We start from the raw sequence: 20,543 nt of genomic DNA on the forward strand, positions 1-20,543 counted from the left end.
TCTCTTTCCAGCAAAGACCATGTAGGCTCAAATCTGCTCCAAATTTCTTGCAGAAATGTTGGCTTTGATTTGTGTGTGTGTGCATGAATGTTTTGGGCCAGCACACTTACTGTACGAGGTCTGCGTGTCAGTAAAGACCGAGCTCGTTGATTTTTGAATGAATAAATGTTCTCATTGGTCCTTCCATCCTTGAGCATGAAGAGCCAAGAGTAAGCTTAAATGCCTCAATTTACCTGAACATCTTAGTAGTTGTGTTGGTGCATGTCTGCTAAATCTGCTGCCTTGTGTAATAGACAATGTAACGACTAGAGTGTTAGATATGCTTCAACAGTTGATCTTTCCTAAGGAAATGCTTTTATGAGCTATTTCAAACCATTTTTTTGCACCATAAAATGGAGCAGATGTAAAGCAGAAGGCTTCTATTTGTCACATGAACTTTGGATTCAGGTAAATAAAATTAGGTTTCATGAATGCTTCACTTGTCTTTGTGGGGACTTTGCACACATTAACATTTGACTTTAATTGGACATTTTGAAAAATATTTACATTTATGCAATCCAAGGTGACATTTACTCGCTTTACAGACAACACCGAGATCAAGAGCGGTCGAATATTGGCTGGACAACACAATGTGGATTATTAAGAATGTATAACGGGTGTTAAATATGTTTATAAATAGGCTCAATGTTCCCTTCACTTTCACACAGCAACGCTTCAAAGTTCATTTGTGGGCTGACAAGATTTATACCGATGTTCTATTTCCAAATGAAATAAGCTGAGGTGAACCCGCTCAAGAAGGAACCAAGCTTTGCAGTCTGTCACTTCAAGATGACCCCGGTCACCCCGAGACGACCCGGCTCACCTCAAGACGACCCGGGTCGCCCCGAGACGACCCGGGTCACTGCATACCAAACCACTGTTCCTGGTCGGCCCACTGGGCGGCCTCGCTGTCGCTGCCCTCCAGGTCGCCGTCTTCTCCGCTGCCCTCCATGTCATCGCCGTCCAGCTCCACCGTGGCGTCCGTGGGACTCTCTTCCTTCTCCATCTTCTGCATGCCTTCCAGCGACTTCTGATCATTGGGGTCCAGACTAGGAATAAAAGATAAAACATTACTTCTAAATAGAGATGTCCGATAATATCGGACTGCCGATATTATCGGTTCGATAAATGCTTTAAATTTATCGGTATCGGTTTCAAAAAATAAAACGTATGACTTTTTAAAACGGCGCTGTACGGAGTGGTACACGGACGTAGGGAGAAGTACGGAGCAGTTGCGTCTCCCAGTCATACTTGTCGATTTTCCCGGGAGACACCCGAATTTCAGTGTCCCTCCCGAAAATCTCCCAGGGTAACCATTCTCCTGAATTTCTCCCGTTTTCCACCCAGACAACAATATTGGGGGCGTGCCTTAAAAGGCACTGCCTCTGCGTGCCGGCCCAGTCACATAATATCTACGGCTTTTCACACACACACAAGTAAATGCAATTCATACTTGGTCAACAGCCATACAGGTCACACTGAGGGTGGCCGTAGAAACAACTTTAACACTGTTACAAATATGCGCCACACTGTGAACCCACACCAAACAAGAATGACAAACACATTTCGGGAGAACATCCGCACCGTAACACAACATAAACACAACAGAACAAATACCCAGAACCCCTTGCAGCACTAACTCTTCCGGGACGCTACAATATACCGTATTTTCCGGACTATCAGTCACAGTTTTTTTCATAGTTTGGCCGGGTGTGCAACTTATACTCAGGAGCGACTTATGTGTGAAATTATTAACACATTACCGTAAAATATCAAATAATTTTATTTAGCTCATTCACGTAAGAGACTAGACGTATAAGATTTCATGGGATTTAGCGATTAGGAGTGACAGATTGTTTGGTAAACGTATAGCATGTTCTATATGTTATAGTTATTTGAATGACTCTTACCATAATATGTTACATTAACATACCAGGCACCTTCTCAGTTGGTTATTTATGCCTCATATAACGTACACTTATTCAGCCGGTTGTTCACTATTCTTTATTTATTTTAAATTGCCTTTCAAATGTCTATTCTTGCTGTTGGGTTTTATCTAACAAATTTCCCCCAAAAATGCGACTTATACTCCAGTGCGACTTATATATGTTTTTTTCCGTCTTTATTATGCATTTTTGGCCGGTGCGACTTATACTCCGTAGCGACTTATACTCCAAAAAATACGGTACACCCCCTGCCCCTCCCCAAACCCGCCCACCTCAACCTCCTAATGCTCTCTATGAGAGAGCATGTCCCAAATTCCAAGCTGCTGTTTTGAGGCATGTTAAAAATAATAAGGCACTTTGTGACTTCAATAATAAATATGGCAGTGCCATGTTGCCATTTTTTTTCTCCATAACTTGAGTTGATTTATTTTGGAAAAGCTTGTTATATTGTTTAACACATCCAGCAGGGCATTACAACAAAATTAGGTATAATAATGTATTAATTCCACGACTGTATCGGTTGATATCGGAATCGTTAATTAAGAGTTGGACAATATCGGAATATCGGATATCGGCAAAAAAGCCATTTTCGAACATCTCTAGTTCTAAATGTCTGATAACAGCTGAGGGAGACATCATACATACGCTGCATATCATCAAATATTAGGGCTGTCTTGCACTTAAGGATGTATTCAATTAATATGTATTATTACGGTATTGATGAATGTGCTCAAAAAGTACTTAGCGTATTTTCCCCCATGCTTTGACCCCGCCGGCTCATAAAACACTTCAGTTCATTTATGGATTTTTCTCTGCTACCGACCATAATGTTTTGTATTCAACAAATACTTTTCATAAAACAAAGAGACACTGAGATGGTGTCATTGTCTGGTATGGCGTCATCTTTTGGACCAGTTTGCTCATTGCAGGTGGAAAATGTACTTCCTGTTCCGTGCCCTCAATGGGAAGTGTATTTGTCCACAGTTTTTCTGCTCAAAACCATTCTTCATAACTCCAAGCAAGGTTTGCTAAAACAATTCACACTAAATCGTCCCATGTGAGATGTCTGTAGGAGTGTTTCATGCATATTTGTACACGCTATCGTAATGTAATCAAACTAGCGTGGTTAACATTAGCGAATATGCTAACATGTTTGCAATTGATTGATTGATTGAAACTTGTATTAGTAGATTGCACAGTACAGTACATATTCCGTACAACTGACCACTAAATGGTAACACCCGAAGAAGTTTTTCAACTTCTTTAAGTCGGGGTCCACGTTAATCAATTCACGGTCATGCAAGTGTCTGTGTAAGTAATATTAACTTGATAACTTACAATGGCATTCTTTTGTATTTCAGTTTTGTAAATTCACCAAAACAACAAATCTAGCGACATTTTCTGGTCTTATTGAATACTTTTGTAGACTAACATGTCTCAAGGATCAGCTGCCCCCTTTCTCACAAGCAGTTTAGTCTTGCGACATTTAAAGATAACACAAAAAGAAAGCGATAGAACAAAGTTAATTTGTAATTCTTAATATATTTGTTTTGCTTTTCGGTTTGTGGCCCACTTTTGTTTGTTTGCACATGTGTCACGGTTACTTAGTCAAAAAAGACGATGGCTGTCATCTTCCATCCATCCATCCATCTTCTTCGGCTTATCCGAGGTCGAGCAGAGTAGCCCAGACTTTCCTCTCCCCAGCCACTTCGTCCAGCTCTTCCCGGGGGATCCCGAGGCGTTACCAGGCCAGCCGGGAGACATAGTCTTCCCAACGTGTCCTGGGTCTTCCCCGTGGCCTCTTGCCGGTCGGACGTGCCCTAAAAACCTCCCGAGGGAGGCGTTCGGGTGGCATCCTGACCAGATGCCCGAACCACATCTGGTTCCTCTCCATGTGGAGGAGCAGCGGCTTTACTTTGAGCTCCTCCCGGATGGCAGAGCTTCTCACCCTATCTCGGAAACTCATTTCGGCCGCTCGTACCCGTGATCTTGTCCTTTCGGTTATAACCCAAAGCTCATGACCATAGGTGAGGATGGGAACGTAGATCGACCGGTAAATTGAGAGCTTTGCCTTCCGGCTCAGCTCCTTCTTCACCACAACGGATCGATACAGCGTCCGCATTACTGAAGACGCCGCACTGATCCGCCTGTCGATCTCACGATCCACTCTTCCCTCACTCGTGAACAAGACTGTGAGATACGTGAACTACTCCACTTGGGGCAGGGTCTCCTCCCCAACCCGGAGACGGCACTCCACCCTTTTCCGGGCGAGAACCATGGACTCGGACTTGGAGGTGCCGATTCTCATCCCAGTCGCTTCACACTGGGCTGCGAACCGATCCAGTGAGAGCTGAAGATCCTGGCCAGATGAAGCCATCAGGACCACATCATCCGCAAATACAGAGATCTAATCCAAACCAGATCCACTCAACGCCTTGACTGCGCCTAGAAATTCTGTCCATAAAAGTTATGAACAGAATCGGCGACAAAGGGCAGCCTTTCCTCACTGGAAACGTGTCTGACTTACTGCTGGCAATGCGTACCAAGCTCTGACACTGATCATACAGGGAGCGGACCGCCACAATCAGACAGTCCGATACCCCATACTCTCTGAGCACTCCCCACAGGACTTTAATGTGTAAAATGTATCAAAATGGTTAGATGGTTTAACTATTCGGTATGTGACAGTTATTGGAACAAGTTTGACCACCCTGATGTACGCATAAAAAAACAGGTTCTCTTTGGTTACCTAAGTGCAATGCTGTACTGATCCATGGCCTCCTGGTAATCGTTAACGGCCACCAGGAAGTCTCCCAGCATCCTGTGCAGCACACAGTCACTCTGATTGGCCAGGGCCTTCCGAAGCAGAGCGATCCCTTCTTCGTGCTTCTGTTCTCGACCTGCACCATAGGAGGATGTTGGTCACTACCACAGTGTGTCATGTGGGTGTATAGTTGAGAGCCGCACATACTGAGGAGTTCGGCTTTTTTCACCACAGCCTTGGTGTAGTCGGGCCTCTGAGCCAAAGCTTTGTCCAGTAAGGTTTTAGCTTTCTCCTGGGTCACAGGGTCCTCCAGGCACACGGTGGCAAGGATGGTCAAAGTCTGTGCGTTGGCCCCCAACGTCTTATAGAGGTTATTGGCCATCCCCATAGCCTCTCGGACACCATTGGACGCCAGGTAGCAGTCTATCAGACCTGGAATGACACAGCTGTTAATATTTGCTTGGAACTTTGAAGGGGCGATGAAGTCCGTGATGCCAACGTTGCCTTCATAGCAGTCAAGTCTGCATGGTGCCAGGCGCATGGCCTCGCGGAAATGGATGATGGCTTCCTGGACACGGCCCATGTTTCTCAACGCTGCCCCCTTCAGGAGGAGAGCCTGCACACTGTTGCTGTTCAACTGAATAGCCTTTGCTCCAAGGTAGAGCGCTCTGGAGTAGCGCTTGCTGTAAAAGCTGTGACAACTGACAACACAAACATAAACGTAAATATTAATCTACGAGTGTCCATTAAATTGCATAATATGTACAACTAGATGAGGCAATTTCTGAAAGAATCGCAAGTGAACGCTCCAATGCTGAAGTTGACCTGAAATCCGGGAATTTATTTTAGAATTGTTGAAGTAGAGCACACAATTCCCAAACAGGCTGAATATTTTGAAGTTGGAACAGTTTGAATCAGATGACAAATGTGGGAGTTGTGGAACATTGAAATATGTCCCATGGATTTGAATGGGAATTTCCAAAAAATTGGGGAATTTCGGGAAAAGCGGGAATTATTGGGAAAATGGTAAAAAACTTGAATGGTCTGAATGAGTTGAAATGGTTGGTGTTGGAATGTTTCAAATCGGCGAATGGATGGTTTCAGGACAACTCTGTAAATGTCTTCGAGTAGCCCGCGTATATTCCAGACTTGAATCCGATTACCGTATTTTTCGGACTATAAGTCGCAGTTTTTTTTCATAGTTTGGCAGGGGGTGCGACTTCTACTCAGGAGCGACTTGTGTGTGAAATCATTAACAGATTACCGTAAAATATCACATAATATTATTTATCTCATTCACGTAAGAGACTAGACGTATAAGATTTCATGGGATTTAGCGATTAGGAGTGACAGATTGTTTGGTAAACGTATAGCATGTTCTATATGTTATAGTTATTTGAATGACTTACCATAATATGTTACGTTAACATACCAGGGACGTTCTCAGTTGGTTATTTATGCGTCATATATATTGTACACTTATTCAGCCTGTTGTTCACTATTCTTTATTTATTTTAAATTGCCTTTCATATGTCTATTCTTGATGTTGGGTTTTATCAAATAAATTTCCCCCAAAAATGCGACTTCCAATGCGACTTATATATGTTTTTTTCCTTTTTTTATTATGCATTTTCGGCAGGTGCGACTTATACTCCGGTGCGACTCATACTCCGAAAAATACGGTAAACATCTCTGTAGAAATCAGAAAATGGTTGTGAATCGACGCTTCCCATCCAACCTGATGGAGCTTAAGAGGTGCTGCTAACAGGAATGGTAGAAACTACCCAAATATAAATGTGCCAAGATTGTGGCATCGTATTCAAAAGGACTTGAGGCTGTAATTTCTGCCAAAGGTGCATCAACAAAGTATTGAGTAAAGGCTGTGAATATTTGTGTACATGTGATTTTTTTGTTTTTTTATTTTTTTTAAATTGGCAACATTTTTAAAAAATAAAAAAAACAAAAAAAACATTTCACATTGTAATTATGGGGTTAAATTTTGAGGTCAAAAATTAATTTGTTCCATTTTGGAATACGGCTGCAACATAACAAAATGTGGGGAAAAATGAAGCGCCGTGAATACTTTCCGTATGCACAGTTTTATGTCCACGCCTTCATATAAAACTTTCATCTATCAAAGAGCAGAAAGGAAATGTGGCACAAAACATTTTTTAGAGTAAACAAAAAGTAAAAGTATTCATTCTCAGTTTAAAAGCTGTCTGCGTGCTCACATACTCACCCTGAAATCACCCAAGGTTCTGCATGCTGGTCCGAGATGTTGAACAGTCGTCCTCCCAGCACCTCGACATCTTCAAGGTGTCCTTCTCGGGCCAACAGGTAGCCATAGACATCCATTCCTGTCATACACAACAGCACTTTTATTAATTATTGTCCTTTATCTTCACATATTCTGGATCTGAATGTAATGACAATATGAGCTCGCTGTACCACTTGCTATCGAATAATTTCATAATCCCTTATAAACACAGCTAGAGTGTTTACTACACAGAGAGCTAGTCATGCACACTTAAAAGATGCGCAAAAGTAAATTGTTGCCGCTTATGTTTCTAGAACGTCAACGGGCTCATAGTGATGTTACTACTATTATAATTTGGGGAGAGTCTGAGAAAAGACACGACAGAAAAGTGTTATATAAATACAATTAACTTATCTGTTTTATAGAAACCATAAATATTCTGCTCATCATAAATACCCTGCTCATCATAAACATCATCATTAACAAAGAGTGAAAAGAGTGAAGATGACTGACTCATTGTTCTTGCCAAACAACCTGAGGAGATTAAGGATTTAAACCAGTTGTCTTGTGCAAGAATGAAGCTGGTATCTTTGATCATGTGAAAGAATCTGCTCCTTTAAAATGAACAATGATAACTAAGCAGCATAGTAGTCTCTCTATTAAGACATCCTACTTCCAATAGGCCAGTCTCACCTTCCTTTGTAACGTCACTTTCACTAAGCAAAACAACCACAAGGATAAAAGTAAGGAATTGTTCTTTTTTCCGTTATATTTAATTATTGTAAACAATCTGTTTATGACTGTAATGTGTATGTCCTAATGTGTTCTGTGAACTATGTGAATTTTTTAGAGCTGCGGTGGTCAATTTCACCTGTAACTGGGCTCGGCGTTAGCGTGGAGGAGGCTACTATTTGAGAGAAAACGATGAATGAATTGTGTCCAGGAGTACCTTTGATGAGATACGGGTCCAGCATCTGGGCTTGTTCAAATTTCAGGATGGCGTTCTTAGTGTCACCTGCCCTGAAGTAGACATCTGCCAGACTCACCAGGAGGTCCACGTTGTCCCGCAACAAAGACTTCTTCTCCAGAGAACTGAGACAAGATGGTGGAAGATAAAAATAGTAAAGCAACTGTGTGCACATCAGTATCACAATATCATCTTTTTTTTTTTTTTTTTACACATAGATTTGCTTGTTGATGATTCTAACTACAGTGGAACCTGTCGACGCCTCTCAGACTGGCTGACTGACGTCAACATGAGTGGGTGGCAACACATTTGAAACAGAAACCAAATGTAGCAATGGCTTGCACATTTACTTGTGACTTTGGCCAGAGACATGCAGGGAGAATAGGCAAAAGGGATTATTAAACCTACCTCACTTTGTTGATATAGTTTTTCTCGATTTGTGTAAATCTTTATTTAAATGTTTTCTCGATTTGTGTAAATCTTTATTTAAATGATTCTGTTTCTATTATGTTATACTCTTATCTAACGGAGTTGCTGCAGTAATTCTGTAGTATGTTTTGACTACAATGACAATACAACTCTCATACATGTGTTAATCGTTTTCGGGTGGCTATATGTCTAAAAATATAATTAGTTTTTTGTTTTGGGACAGATCATCGTCTGGATTCAGGACTTTTTTCTATTGGGAGGTAGGACATGGCGATGGTCTGTGCTCTCGGAGTGCTTTTCTAGTTTTTTTAATGCATTTTTTAGTTGATTTGGTACAATGCAGGTTAATACGGCATGCTTTTATTTAGAAGCTTGCCTTCCACTGAACAGTGGGCCACTGTGTGCATGTTTTAATGCAGTGTAACTAAACAGAACAATAGTTATGTTGCTGTTGTCCTTTTTTACACAGTTTAGTGATGATAATGAATTTACCTATACTACAACACATGTAGACATAAACAGCCTGATTTTTCATTGATTACTACCCCTTTAGTTCTCAAATTTTATGTTGACAAAAGCCATCAACCTTGTATGTCGACGTCAATTTAAGCAGACACTTTTTAGTAATAAAAATGTCATGGTGCCCCAGGACTTGATGAGTTGCTCGACATAAATGCGTTTTCGATGTAAAAGAAGCTAAGCCTGGGCAGTATGGCCGATAATTATTGATATTTATATGATTTATTTAAGCCTGCCAATAAATACAGTAATACAATTTCCAACTTACCAAGGGTGCTATTTATCGGTGGAGAAGGTGTCTGGTAGCCAGGTGGTAAAATAATTTGAGGTGGGCCCCCCTTAGATTCGATTACGATTCAGGAGCTAAGATTCGATTAAAAATCGATTATTGATGCATCTTTAATTTATGTATATTGATGCAGTTTTACAGTTTTCATTTGACTAAATATTGATTTATCATTTGCAACTTTAAAAAAACTAGGAAAAGTAAAATAACTTGAAAAAACACTTCTCTATCAAAATGTAAAAATAGAGATAAAGGCAAATACATTTTTGTCTTTAAATGTATGGATAACGTTTATCTATAGCCTTTTTATTAGACATTACAAATTAAATGATGGGGTCGCGTTCACACCCCACCACAACATTGTTTTACCTAACATAATAAATTGTGATTAATAATTGTAATTCCAATATTGATCAAAATAATCGTGATTATTACTTTGGCCATAATCATGCAGCCCTATGTAAGACTAGATCTAACTATTTTTATCTATATAGACAAAAAGTGCAGCTATGTCTTATGGCCATCAGGTGCCATTTTGCTAAATTCTTACATGTAATGTTTTTGTTCATCTCTTTTGTCCATAAGGTGCTATCTTGCATAATTCTGAACATTTGTTTTTATTTATCTGTTATCATTTTAATTCTGCCCTATTTTGTTTATAATGGTTGTGTTGCTTTCATATGCACATTCAATTTCTACTTGAGATACATGAAACACAGTGTTCACATCTACAATAATGTTTCTTCTACAAAGGAAATCATTTTGAATGTGTCGTTTGTGATTTTTTTAAATAAAACTTGGTTAAAATATTTCAGTGTAAGTACCTTTTATACAGCAACAATAATGATAACCGTGATCATTTTGGTCACCATAACCGTGATAAGAAATGTTCATACCGTGACATTCCTAATTTCTATAATTGTTTCCAATAGAGCACAGTTTGCCTACCAAATGGTGTTGATGGCTCTTTGATTATCACCGGCATGTATGAAGGCATACGCCTTTATCCAAACAGAGAGCCAGTCCAGGTTGGGGACACTCTGCATGACATCCATGGTCATGGACGCCACTTCAGCTCCTTTGACTGATAGAGACAAAAGTCCTATGGGAAGGCAAGAACAGATAACTGACAAACGTGTTTTTACGAGGAGACGAAGGGAGGATGAAACTTTTTGATGATCGTGTCAGCACACGCTACAAAGCTCACAGGCAGATATGAACAGGGGAGGTGAGGGAGACAAGAAAGTTACAGTGCTGTACGGTGCGACACATTTACTTACAAATGCGCCTAAAAATAGAGCATGCGACTTAAAAAAAAAAAAAAAAGCTGTCGCACATATGTGTGAAGTAATTTCAACCCTTTCATTGCATTTTGCTCCTAAAATAAATTCATCCAAATCTGATAAAACTTGAGTAAAATTTTCGCCCATCTGTACAGCATGTTTGAAATCAATTTAAACCATAACCAAGTGACTGATCACTCGCGCTGAGAGCTGTGTGTATCCGCCCTCCTGCGCCATGCACAGAAAGGAGTGCGGCTGCTCCTCCTAGCTCACACACACGATCCAACACGGGTGGAACTAGATCTTAGTAATTAAAAGACAACATTTTTCTCCACCACCACTTGACACAAACTGCACTGCACGCTAGTAAATACGAGGTTTAAAGGGAATATTGAACAACAAATCAATTGAAGTGACAAACTTGCCATCCAAACAATACCCCGTTTGTTGACAAGAATATACAGCTATGGAAGTACATTCAATCTCAGTCATCAATCAATCGAACTTTATTTACATAGCCCTTAATCACAATTGTCTGAAAGGGCTGCACAAGCCACAACGACATCCTCGGCTCAGATCCCACATCAGGGCAAGAAAAAACTCCACCCAATGGGATACAATGACAAACCTTGGAGGGGACCGCAGATGTGGGGACCCCCGCTCCTTGGGCGACCGGTGCAATGGAATCTATTTACTAATATTACTATTTAAGATTCAAAAGAGCTGTTGCTACTAGCTTGCTAAGCCAAACAAAAACAGTTCAAGCAAGACTACTGAGTGGACTCGCTGATGCTGTCATATATATATATGAAACTTATCTCAACTGCATTATGCCAGATATTTGAAGTTTATTTTTTAAGTAACAAATGAATTTCACTAGTAATTAATTACATTTATTAAAGAGTAATTGTGTTAGTAATTTAATCACATTTTTGTTAAAGTAACAAGTAACTATTATTAATGACTTTTTAAAAGTAATATTCAGAACAAATCCTGTCACACAGCATCATGAAGCAGCTGGCAGGTTGGTGTTTCTGGCTAACATATTTGTGTGTATAAACTTTACCTATAAAAACACCATCGTTAAAGGTCAATTATTTTCATGTTGCTGCTGACATTTAAACATGTCCTCCTTAAACAAGGGCACTTTTTTCACGTTTTGAATCAGAATCAGAATCAGAATAGTTGTTATTGCCATTGTTTGAGAACGGGTTCAAAAATTAGGAATTTTACTTGGTGCAATCTTGGAACATAAAACACATACAACACAATAGAATAACATGAGCTGTAACTTTGTTCTATTGTGTGTTTGTTAGCTGAAGAATTGAGCATATCTAAATGTTTTTTAAAGAAGATTGGAGATTATGTTACACTTTTCTTTTATTATTTTCAAGGCTTTTTTTTTCTTATCTCAAATCACCTCTTAAGTTAGGATCTTATTATGCAAAACCTAATTTTCTTACTTGTTGGTACCTGTTTCTGTGTATTTGGGATCCCCATTAGTCCCGAAAATTGAAAAACAAGGCATGGTGGAGATATTTAGTAACGTCAATGAATATTTCCATTCATGGGTTAGTTTGTGGGCTTAAACCATATCGAGATATGAGTTTTGATCCATATCGCCCGCCCTACACTTGTGTTAGCGACAGTGCCAGCACAGTTTAGGGATGTTCTCTGTATCTAATTGAGTGTTGCAGGAAGACTTATGATAATGGCATTGTGTTTATATGCCTGAGGGCACATGTGTACATTGTTTGAGTGTTAATAATAGAGGTGGGGGAAATAATCGATTTTTAGATGCATCGCAATTCGGACATGGACGATTATAAAATCGTTTAGTAAACGTCGAAGGTCAATTTATTTATTGTAAATAAAGTAATTCAGACAGTTTTTAAAATTAGCTGACTGCAGCGCGCCAACTCACTGAGAGATCAGACCAGCTCCTATATAATAGGGCACTTATGTTCCAGTTTTGCAAACATTTCTATGAATTTAATAAATATGATGGGAATTTCTTATTACAAATGCACTGTTTTTAAAAGTTGAAAGTGATAAACGCTTATTTAGTGAAACGAAAAGAAATGTAAAACTGCATCAATATACACTAAATAAAGATGCATCAATAATGAATCGTAGCTCCTGAATCATAGTCGAATCGTTAGGTGGCCAAAGATTCCCACCTCTAGTTAATAATGAAATTGTGATATTTAAGACATTTCAGAATGCTACGAAAATGTTTCTGTGCTACAAAAAAAATTATGTGCTGCTAATTTTTTTCATTTAGTAGCACCGGTGCTATTAGTGAAAAAGCTAAGCGTACAGCACTGTGTGAGATTATGTGTTGTGGCCGTGCATACCAATGATTGCATCCATGGCGAGGGGGCACTGTCGGAGGACTTCTTTGTAGCTTGTCACTGCGGAGCGTTCCTGGCCAGCTTTTCTGTATAGGTTTGCCAACATCATGTTGATCTAAGGTAAAAATAATATATAAATAAAAACTATAACATATATACAACTATTAGGAGATAGTAGAACATTTAAAATATTTGCAAATATTGTCACATAAAAGCATTTTTTTTCAGTTCAGTTCAATATGGGTGTGAAAGATGCTTAAGTACCCCATCTGTACTTGGGATGGTCTGATCCAATACCTAGGATTGGTATCGGTCCAATACTTGCCAAATTTACTGGGTCAGATATGTATCTACATGTCTCAAGTTAATGTGCAAGAAATGGCTAGATTTGGTTTTGATTAAGTCTATTGTTTATTTTGACAACTCCTTATATGGACTTGACGAAGCCAGTCTGAGGGAGGGCTGTCAACATACTAACAATTACTTTATAACAAGCCTACCTTTGGAGTCCTCTGCCGGGACGGGATCCCATCAAGCACTGCAATGGCATCTTTGTCCAGTTTCAAGATAGTATAACATTCAGCTATCTTGTACTTTACTTCGATCTCTGAAGGTAAACTCTGGAAAAAAAGCAAATGTTTCATTGGCCTTGAAACTTGACACACTACCAAAAGATTAATTTCTCATGCGCATGATCAGAAATGACAGATAAATGTGTTGTACCAGAAGTGATTCCCAACCAAGTTAACACTACATGAAGAGAGGACGCCACATTTATTTGTATGAGGTTAGGTTAGGTTAGGTTACTTTATTAGTACCCGAAAGTAAACTTGTTTTGCAGCAAGCAAGATCAGGACAGCCATTAAACATACAGGGAAAAGTAAAATCTTGGACAAGCAACACAAAGACCTACCACATAAAAAGCATTAAAACATTGGTAAGGATATAATATCCTTGCAAAATACCTGTGCTTGAAGGTTAGCTGCAGCTCCACCAGCAGATGTGCGAACTTTGGATGTTTTGCTAAGCACTTTCTTCTGTTGAAGTGCCATACTGTATTTACAGGCAGCATTACGGTACTCTTTATCGTGGAAGATGGCATCAGCATGGTAAACCAAAAGTTGGTACTTTTGGGCTGGTGAGAACAGCTCTCTAGAGTCAAAACACAGGTAAACAGTAAAGTAATGAGGGAGATTCCAACATCTTTATTTCATATAAAGATCACTAGTTTAACAGACAGAGAAGTATGATAATAATATAAACAATATATGTACAGAAAAACCCAACACACGTTAAATTACATATTTAGAGGTCATAAAAATGAGAACTGAACTGTAGTGCAGCTTATTGTAACAGCAGGTTATACAGTAAAAAACAACAACACACACAACTAGAAGAGGCAACTCCTGAAGGAATTGCGTGTGAACGCTCCAATGCTGAAGTTGAAGTGAAATGCTGACAGAATGTAGTATGAATGAATGTAATAGTTTGAATGTTGGAATGGTTTGAATGTTGAAGAGCTGACGCTGAACTGAAATGCTAATGGAACGTAGGACGAATGTAGAAATTGTTTAAATGTTGAAATCGTTAAAATGCTGAAATGGTTTGAATGTTGAAGAGTTTGAATTTCCAGGAAAACTGGAATTTGGTTTGGAACTTGGGAAAGTGTTAGCTTGAATGTCCAGGATGAGTGGAATGTTTTGATGTTGGAATGGTTTGAATAGGTGGAAAAATGTGGGAATTGTGCAACTTGGAAAAATGTCCCGTTCATTTCAATTGGAACTTCCTGGAAATTTGGGAATTTTGGGAAAAGCGGGATTTTTTGAAAATGATTAGGAGCATGAATGTCCTGAATGAGCTGAATTGGTTGGTGTTAGAATTGTTTAAATCGGTCAAGAAGTGTGACGTAGTAAATGGTATTAGGGAACTTCGGGAAAATCCGGAATTTTTTTTTAATTGGAAAAAGGGTACCGGTAGTTTGAATTTCCAGAATGGTGGAATGTGTTACAGGTGGAATGGTTTGAATGGGTTGAAGAATGTGGGAACTGTGGAAGTTTGAAAAATGGCCAATTAATTTTGACTGGGGAAAATAAAAATAAATTTGGGGAAATCCGGGAATTCTTTTATAGAATTGTTGAAGTAGACCATACAATTCCTAAACAGGCTGAATATTTTGAAGTTGGAACAGTTTGAATCAGATGAAAAATATGGAACTTGTGAAACTTTGAAAAATGTCCCATTGATACCTATAAGAATTTTTTTTTAAATTGGGAATTTTGGGAAAAGTCCTGCGCTCGGGATCTTTCTGTGTGGAGTTTGCATGTCCTCCCCGTGACTGCGTGGTTTCCCTCCGGGTACTCCGGCTTCCTCCCACTTCCAAAGACATGCACCTGGGGATAGGTTGATTGGCAACACTAAATTGGCCCTAGCGTGTGAATGTGAGTGTGAATGTTGTCTGTATATCTGTGTTGGCCCTGCGATGAGGTGGCGACTTGTCCAGGGTGTACCCCGCCTTCCGCCCGATTGTACCGGTAGCTGAAATAGGCTCCAACACCCCCCGCGATCCCGAAGGGAATAAGTGGTAGAAAATTGATGGATGGATGGTAAAAAAATGGAATAGTATGAAAGAATTGAAATGGTCGGTGTTGAAATTGTTCAAATCGGTGGAGAAATGTTGAAGTAGTAACATGTTGAATTGAGAAATGGTATTATGGAATTCCTGGAATTTCGGGAAAACCGGAAATTTTTCCAGTTAAAAAAAACCCTTTGTTTTTTGTACTGATTAACAGGAATGTTTTGACGGTGCAACGGTTGAAATGCGTTGAAAAAATGTGGAAGGAGTAGTCGCCAGAAAAAAGGGTGGAAATAGGGCTTTGGAAAAGCAGGAATTCTGGAAAATCCTGGAATTTTTTGGAACTTGGGAAAGGGGAAGTTTGAGTTTCCAGAATGGTGGAATATGTTGAAGGTGGAATAGTTTGAATAGGTTGAAAATTGTGGAAATGGTGGAAGTTTGAAAAAATGTCTCAATTCATTTTGAATGGGAAAAATAACCCGAAATCTGGGAATCTTTGGAATTTGTCAAGGGAAAGACCGCGATTCCCTAATAGGCTGACCAGTTTGAAGTTGGAACGGTTTGAATCAAGACGAAAAATGTGGAAGGTACACTGCAAAAAGTCAGTGTTCAAAAAACAAGAAAAAAAATACAAAAATGAGGGGTATTTTACTTGAACCAAGCAAAATGATCTGCCAGTAGAACAAGAAAATTTGGCTTGTCAAGATTTTCCGAAACAAGTAAAATTAGCTAACCTCAATGAACCCAAAAATACCTTAAAATAAGTATATTCTCACTAATAACAACTGTACTACTATATGAGTACGTACTTTCTATGTTTTCATTGAAAATAAAACCGCAAAGTCCATTTGGCTGTCATCTGTTTTAACTATGAGACACAATTGTGTCAAAGTCATGATTTTTTATTTCATGCCTGAAGTAAAAAATTATTACTTTAAATGATTGTCACACACACACTAGGTGTGGCGAAATTATTCTCTGCATTTTACCCATCACCCTTGATCACTCCCTGGGAGGTGAGGGGAGCAGTGGGCAGCAGCGGTGGCCGCGCCCGGGAATCATTTTTGGTGATTTAACCCCCAAATCCAACCCTTGATGCTGAGTGCCAAGCAGGGAGGTAATGCCGCTCGCCTTTCGGAACCGTGAACCGGCATCCGCTTCCCAGCGGGGGGTTTCGGGCACCCAACTCGCCTCCCTCCCATGGAGGGAGGAGGGGGGTTTAATGTCTCCCGTCGAAAAAGTAGTTTTATACTTGTGAGTAGAGATTTTAAATGCGTTAAAATGTAATATTGGAAATTATCGGTATGTTTTTTTTTTTTATTATCGGTATGGTTTTTTGTTTTTTTTATTAAATCAACATAAAAAACACAAGATACACTTACAATTAGTGCACCAACCCAAAAAACCTCCCTCCCCCATTCCCACTCATTCACACAAAAGGGTTGTTTCTTTCTGTTTTTAATATTCTGGTTCCTACATTATATATCAATATATATCAATACAGTCTGCAAGGGATACAGTCCGTAAGCACACATGATTGTGCGTGCTGCTGGTCCACTAATAGTACTAACCTTTAACAGTTAATTTTACTCATTTTCATTAATTACTAGTTTCTATGTAACTGTTTTTATATTGTTTTACTTTCTTTTTTATTCAAGAAAATGTTTTTAATTTATTCATCTTATTTTATATTATTAATTTTTTTTTAAAGTACCTTATCTTCACCATACCTGGTTGTCCAAATTAGCCATAATAATGTGTTAATTCCACGACTGTATATATCGGTTGATATCGGTATTGGTTGATATCGGTATCGGTAATGAAAGAGTTGGACAATATCGGAATATCGGCAAAAAGCCATTATCGGACATCCCTACTTGTGAGTGTTGATGACACAGCTTTGCATCAGTTGATATTCTAGTTTCAAGCATCCATCCATCCATCCATTTTCTACCGCTTATTCCCTTGATTTGATTTGATTTGATTTGGGGTCGCGGGGGGCGCTGGAGCCTATCTCAGCTACAATCGGGCGGAAGGCGGGGTACACCCTGGACAAGTCGCCACCTCATCGCAGGGCCAACACAGATAGACAGACAACATTCACACTCACATCCACACACTAGGGCCAATTTAGTGTTGCCAATCAACTTATCCCCAGGTGCATGTCTTTGGAGGTGGGAGGAAGCCTGAGTACCCGGAGGGAACCCACGCAGTCACGGGGAGAACATGCAAACTCCACACAGAAAGATCCCGAGCCCGGGATTGAACCCAAGACTACTCAGGACCTTCGTATTGTGAGGCAGATGCACTAACCCCTCTTCCACCGTTTCAAGCATGTTTTACTCAATATAGGTCATCAAATCTCAGCTACAAGCTGTAATATCTTACTGAGATCATTTAGGACCAAAACCCTTAAAACAAGTAAAACACTCTAACATAAAATCTGCTTAGTGAGAAGAATTATCTTATCAGACCGAAAATAAGCAAAGATCACCCTTATTTGAGATATTTAATCTTACTTAGATTTCAGTTTTTGCAGTGTAGAGCGACGCCAAAATCTGAAGAAGAAGAAGCTGAAGAAGTTTAATAAATATATTAATTTTGGTGTAGAAAACCATAAGTGTGAATGCTTTGGAGCATTTTGTTCTAGAAAGTTCCTCCTCGTACTCTGCTATGGGTCTTTCCAACACTCCAAATATCTCTTCAATGACAGATGCTTTGGAGCATTCACACCATGAATGCAATTCCATCCATCCATTTCCTACCGCTTGTCCCTTTTGGGGTGGCTGGAGCCTATCTTTATTAGATGGAAATACACGCCATTGCTACTTATTTGAGCTCCTATTTGAAACCCGCATCACATTTTTAATAATGATGATAATGCAGCTGTAACACAAACGTACTTGACTATATCACAGAGCTATACGGTTACCTTTCAAACGAAACCAACGTTAACGAGTCGTTATTCGTGTGTGATGTTTGTTAATATTTTACCGAGGTTGTCAGAGATGAACATTGTTTATGCAAACATCAGATGCATAACGGTGTAAGGAGGGACACTTCCAGGAATTAGACGGATCCCAGCGGGCAAACATCAGATGCATAACGGTGTTGGGGGGACGCTTCCGGGAAATAGACGGATCCCATGTCTTACTTACGGGTTGTTATTACTCATCGTCAGCAACAAGCTGCTCAATATCCGTACATTGGAGTGGAGACCCGCCGCGGCCATATCCCGTACATGATCCACCATGTTCATTTTCGGTTGATAGAAGATTAAGACCTTATTCGGGTTGGTGTTGGTATTCAAAAGTTTCAGCTTCATACACAGCTAATGCTAGCTAGCTAACTTTTCGTATTAAAAATGGCGCCCGAGGACCTCTCTTCCGCTTGATAGTACATGTTGCCTTTACGTGTACTTGGAAATATTAAACCTCCATTTGGCTCTCAGTAATTCCCGAACAATCATGGACAAACTACCTTTAAAGGCAATTTGTTATAGCTACTAGTTACGCTCTCCTAAAACTAATTCAATTATTAAAGGATTTTTTTTTCTCATATAGGTAGCTGGTTACCAGGGGAAGACAGTATGTATCGCCTTACTTTTTGAAAAACCTCCAAATATAGAAAGAGACGTTTAATGAGATTAAAGTTACAACAGACAAAGACAGACTTTGTTCTGGATAATAATGCTCACTTCACACCTGTGTTTATTCTTTTTTACGTCAATGATTTTGAAAAAGTGCCTACACAGGACTGAAGTCTTGAAAGTTCATGTTTTGCCTCAACGTCTGTGAATGCACCATATGTGGGCGTGATTAGTGGAGAATGAAAATTGTGTGTGTGTATGTCATACTTGCCAATCCTCCCGAATTTTCCGGGAGACTCCCGAAATTCAGCGCCTCTCCCGAAAACCTCCCGGGACAAATATTCTCCCGAAAATCTCCCGATTTTCAGCCGGAGCTGGAGGCCACGCCCCCTCCAGCTCCATGCGGACCTGAGTGAGGACAGCCTTTTTTTTATGACGGGAGGACAACAGGGTGACAAGAACTAAATCATCCAGACTAGAGATAAATTGTATTATTATGTTTATCTTACCTAAAAATAAATATATTTATTAATTACAAAAAAAAAACTAAATACATTTTTACTATATTTTGCTAAAAACATCAAAATTAATTGTGTTTTTATTTGTATTTTTTCTGACTCCTTATTACATCCAGCCATAGAATTATACATTAAAATAAACATATTTGAAATAATTAATTTTAATTATCATAATAATTCATTTAAAATGACCATATAATTCATTTAAAATGACCATATTTAATTATTAAAATAATTGCTTGTTTATCAACAACTTTAGCATTTTATTCATTACATTTTGAAGCTCTCAGAAGCCAAGTTAGGTTATATTCCTTAAGATTTATTTATGCAAGTTTGAAGTATCAATTATCTAAACACAGTTTTGTTTGCATATTTTCAGGATATTTATATATATATATATATATATATATATATATATATATATATATATATATATATATATATATATATATATGAAATACTTGACTTGGTGAATTCTAGCTGTCAATATACTCCTCCCCTCTTAACCACGCCCCCGCCCACAACCACGCCCCGTCCCACCCCCACCCCCGACCACGCCCCCCACCCACACACCCCACCTCCCGAAATCGGAGGTCTCAAGGTTGGCAAGTATGGTGTATGTGTGTGTGTGTGTGCGTGTGTGTGTGTGTGTGTGTGTGTGTGTGTGTGTGTGTGTGTGTGTGTGTGTGTGTGTGTGTTTTGAATCATTGATTGATTGAAACTTTTATTGGTAGATTGCACAGTACAGTACATATTCCGTACAATTGACCACTAAATGGTAACACCCAAATAAGTTTTTCAACTTGTTTAAGTCGGGGTCCACATAAATCAATTCATGGTACAAATATATACTATCAGCATAATACAGTCATCACACAAGTTAATCATCAGAGTATATACATTGAATTATTTACATTATTTACAATCCGGGGGGTGGGATGAGGAGCGTTTGGTTGATATCAGCACTTCAGTCATCAACAATTGCATCATCAGAGAAATCAATGTTTATCAATCAATGTT

At 39.2% G+C, this 20,543-nt stretch overlaps 1 protein-coding gene across 3 annotated transcripts; it reads right to left on the bottom strand.

Moving 5' to 3' along the window:
• Positions 1–492: 492 nt before the first annotated feature.
• LOC133623056 (anaphase-promoting complex subunit 7) lies at positions 493–18,766 on the bottom strand. 3 transcript variants are annotated; one of them, XM_061985983.1, is made up of 12 exons: positions 18,575–18,766; positions 13,810–13,996; positions 13,345–13,464; positions 12,848–12,959; positions 10,156–10,309; positions 7,956–8,098; positions 6,989–7,106; positions 5,254–5,450; positions 4,957–5,181; positions 4,735–4,885; positions 903–1,088; positions 493–862 (listed from the first exon to the last, which is right to left on the bottom strand). In XM_061985983.1, the coding sequence occupies exons 1-12, from the start codon at positions 18,739–18,741 to the stop codon at positions 859–861; spliced, it is 1,764 nt and encodes a 587-aa protein (XP_061841967.1). In that variant the 5' UTR covers positions 18,742–18,766; the 3' UTR covers positions 493–858. The 3 variants fall into 3 exon arrangements, with proteins under 3 accessions (XP_061841967.1, XP_061841966.1, XP_061841968.1); XM_061985982.1 differs by having other exon boundaries at positions 493–1,088; XM_061985984.1 differs by lacking the exon at positions 18,575–18,766 and adding an exon at positions 18,182–18,260 and having other exon boundaries at positions 493–1,088.
• Positions 18,767–20,543: the final 1,777 nt, after the last annotated feature.

The sequence above is a fragment of the Nerophis lumbriciformis genome, linkage group LG12 (genome assembly GCF_033978685.3).
Source record: "Nerophis lumbriciformis linkage group LG12, RoL_Nlum_v2.1, whole genome shotgun sequence".
In the NCBI taxonomy this organism is placed as follows: Eukaryota; Metazoa; Chordata; class Actinopteri; order Syngnathiformes; family Syngnathidae; genus Nerophis; species Nerophis lumbriciformis.

What these genes read in the sequence shown, in the direction of transcription:
- LOC133623056 (XM_061985983.1), bottom strand. Translation starts at nt 18,741, where the DNA reads ATGAAGCTGAAACTTTTGAATACCAACACCAACCCGAATAAGGTCTTA. An exon ending in CAGCTAACCTTCAAGCACAG is followed by an intron (nt 13,465 to 13,809) that starts GTATTTTGCAAG and finishes CTTTTTTTCCAG; the next exon opens with AGTTTACCTTCAGAGATCGA. An exon ending in GAACCTTGGGTGATTTCAGG is followed by an intron (nt 5,451 to 6,988) that starts GTGAGTATGTGA and finishes TTGTGTTGTCAG; the next exon opens with TTGTCACAGCTTTTACAGCA.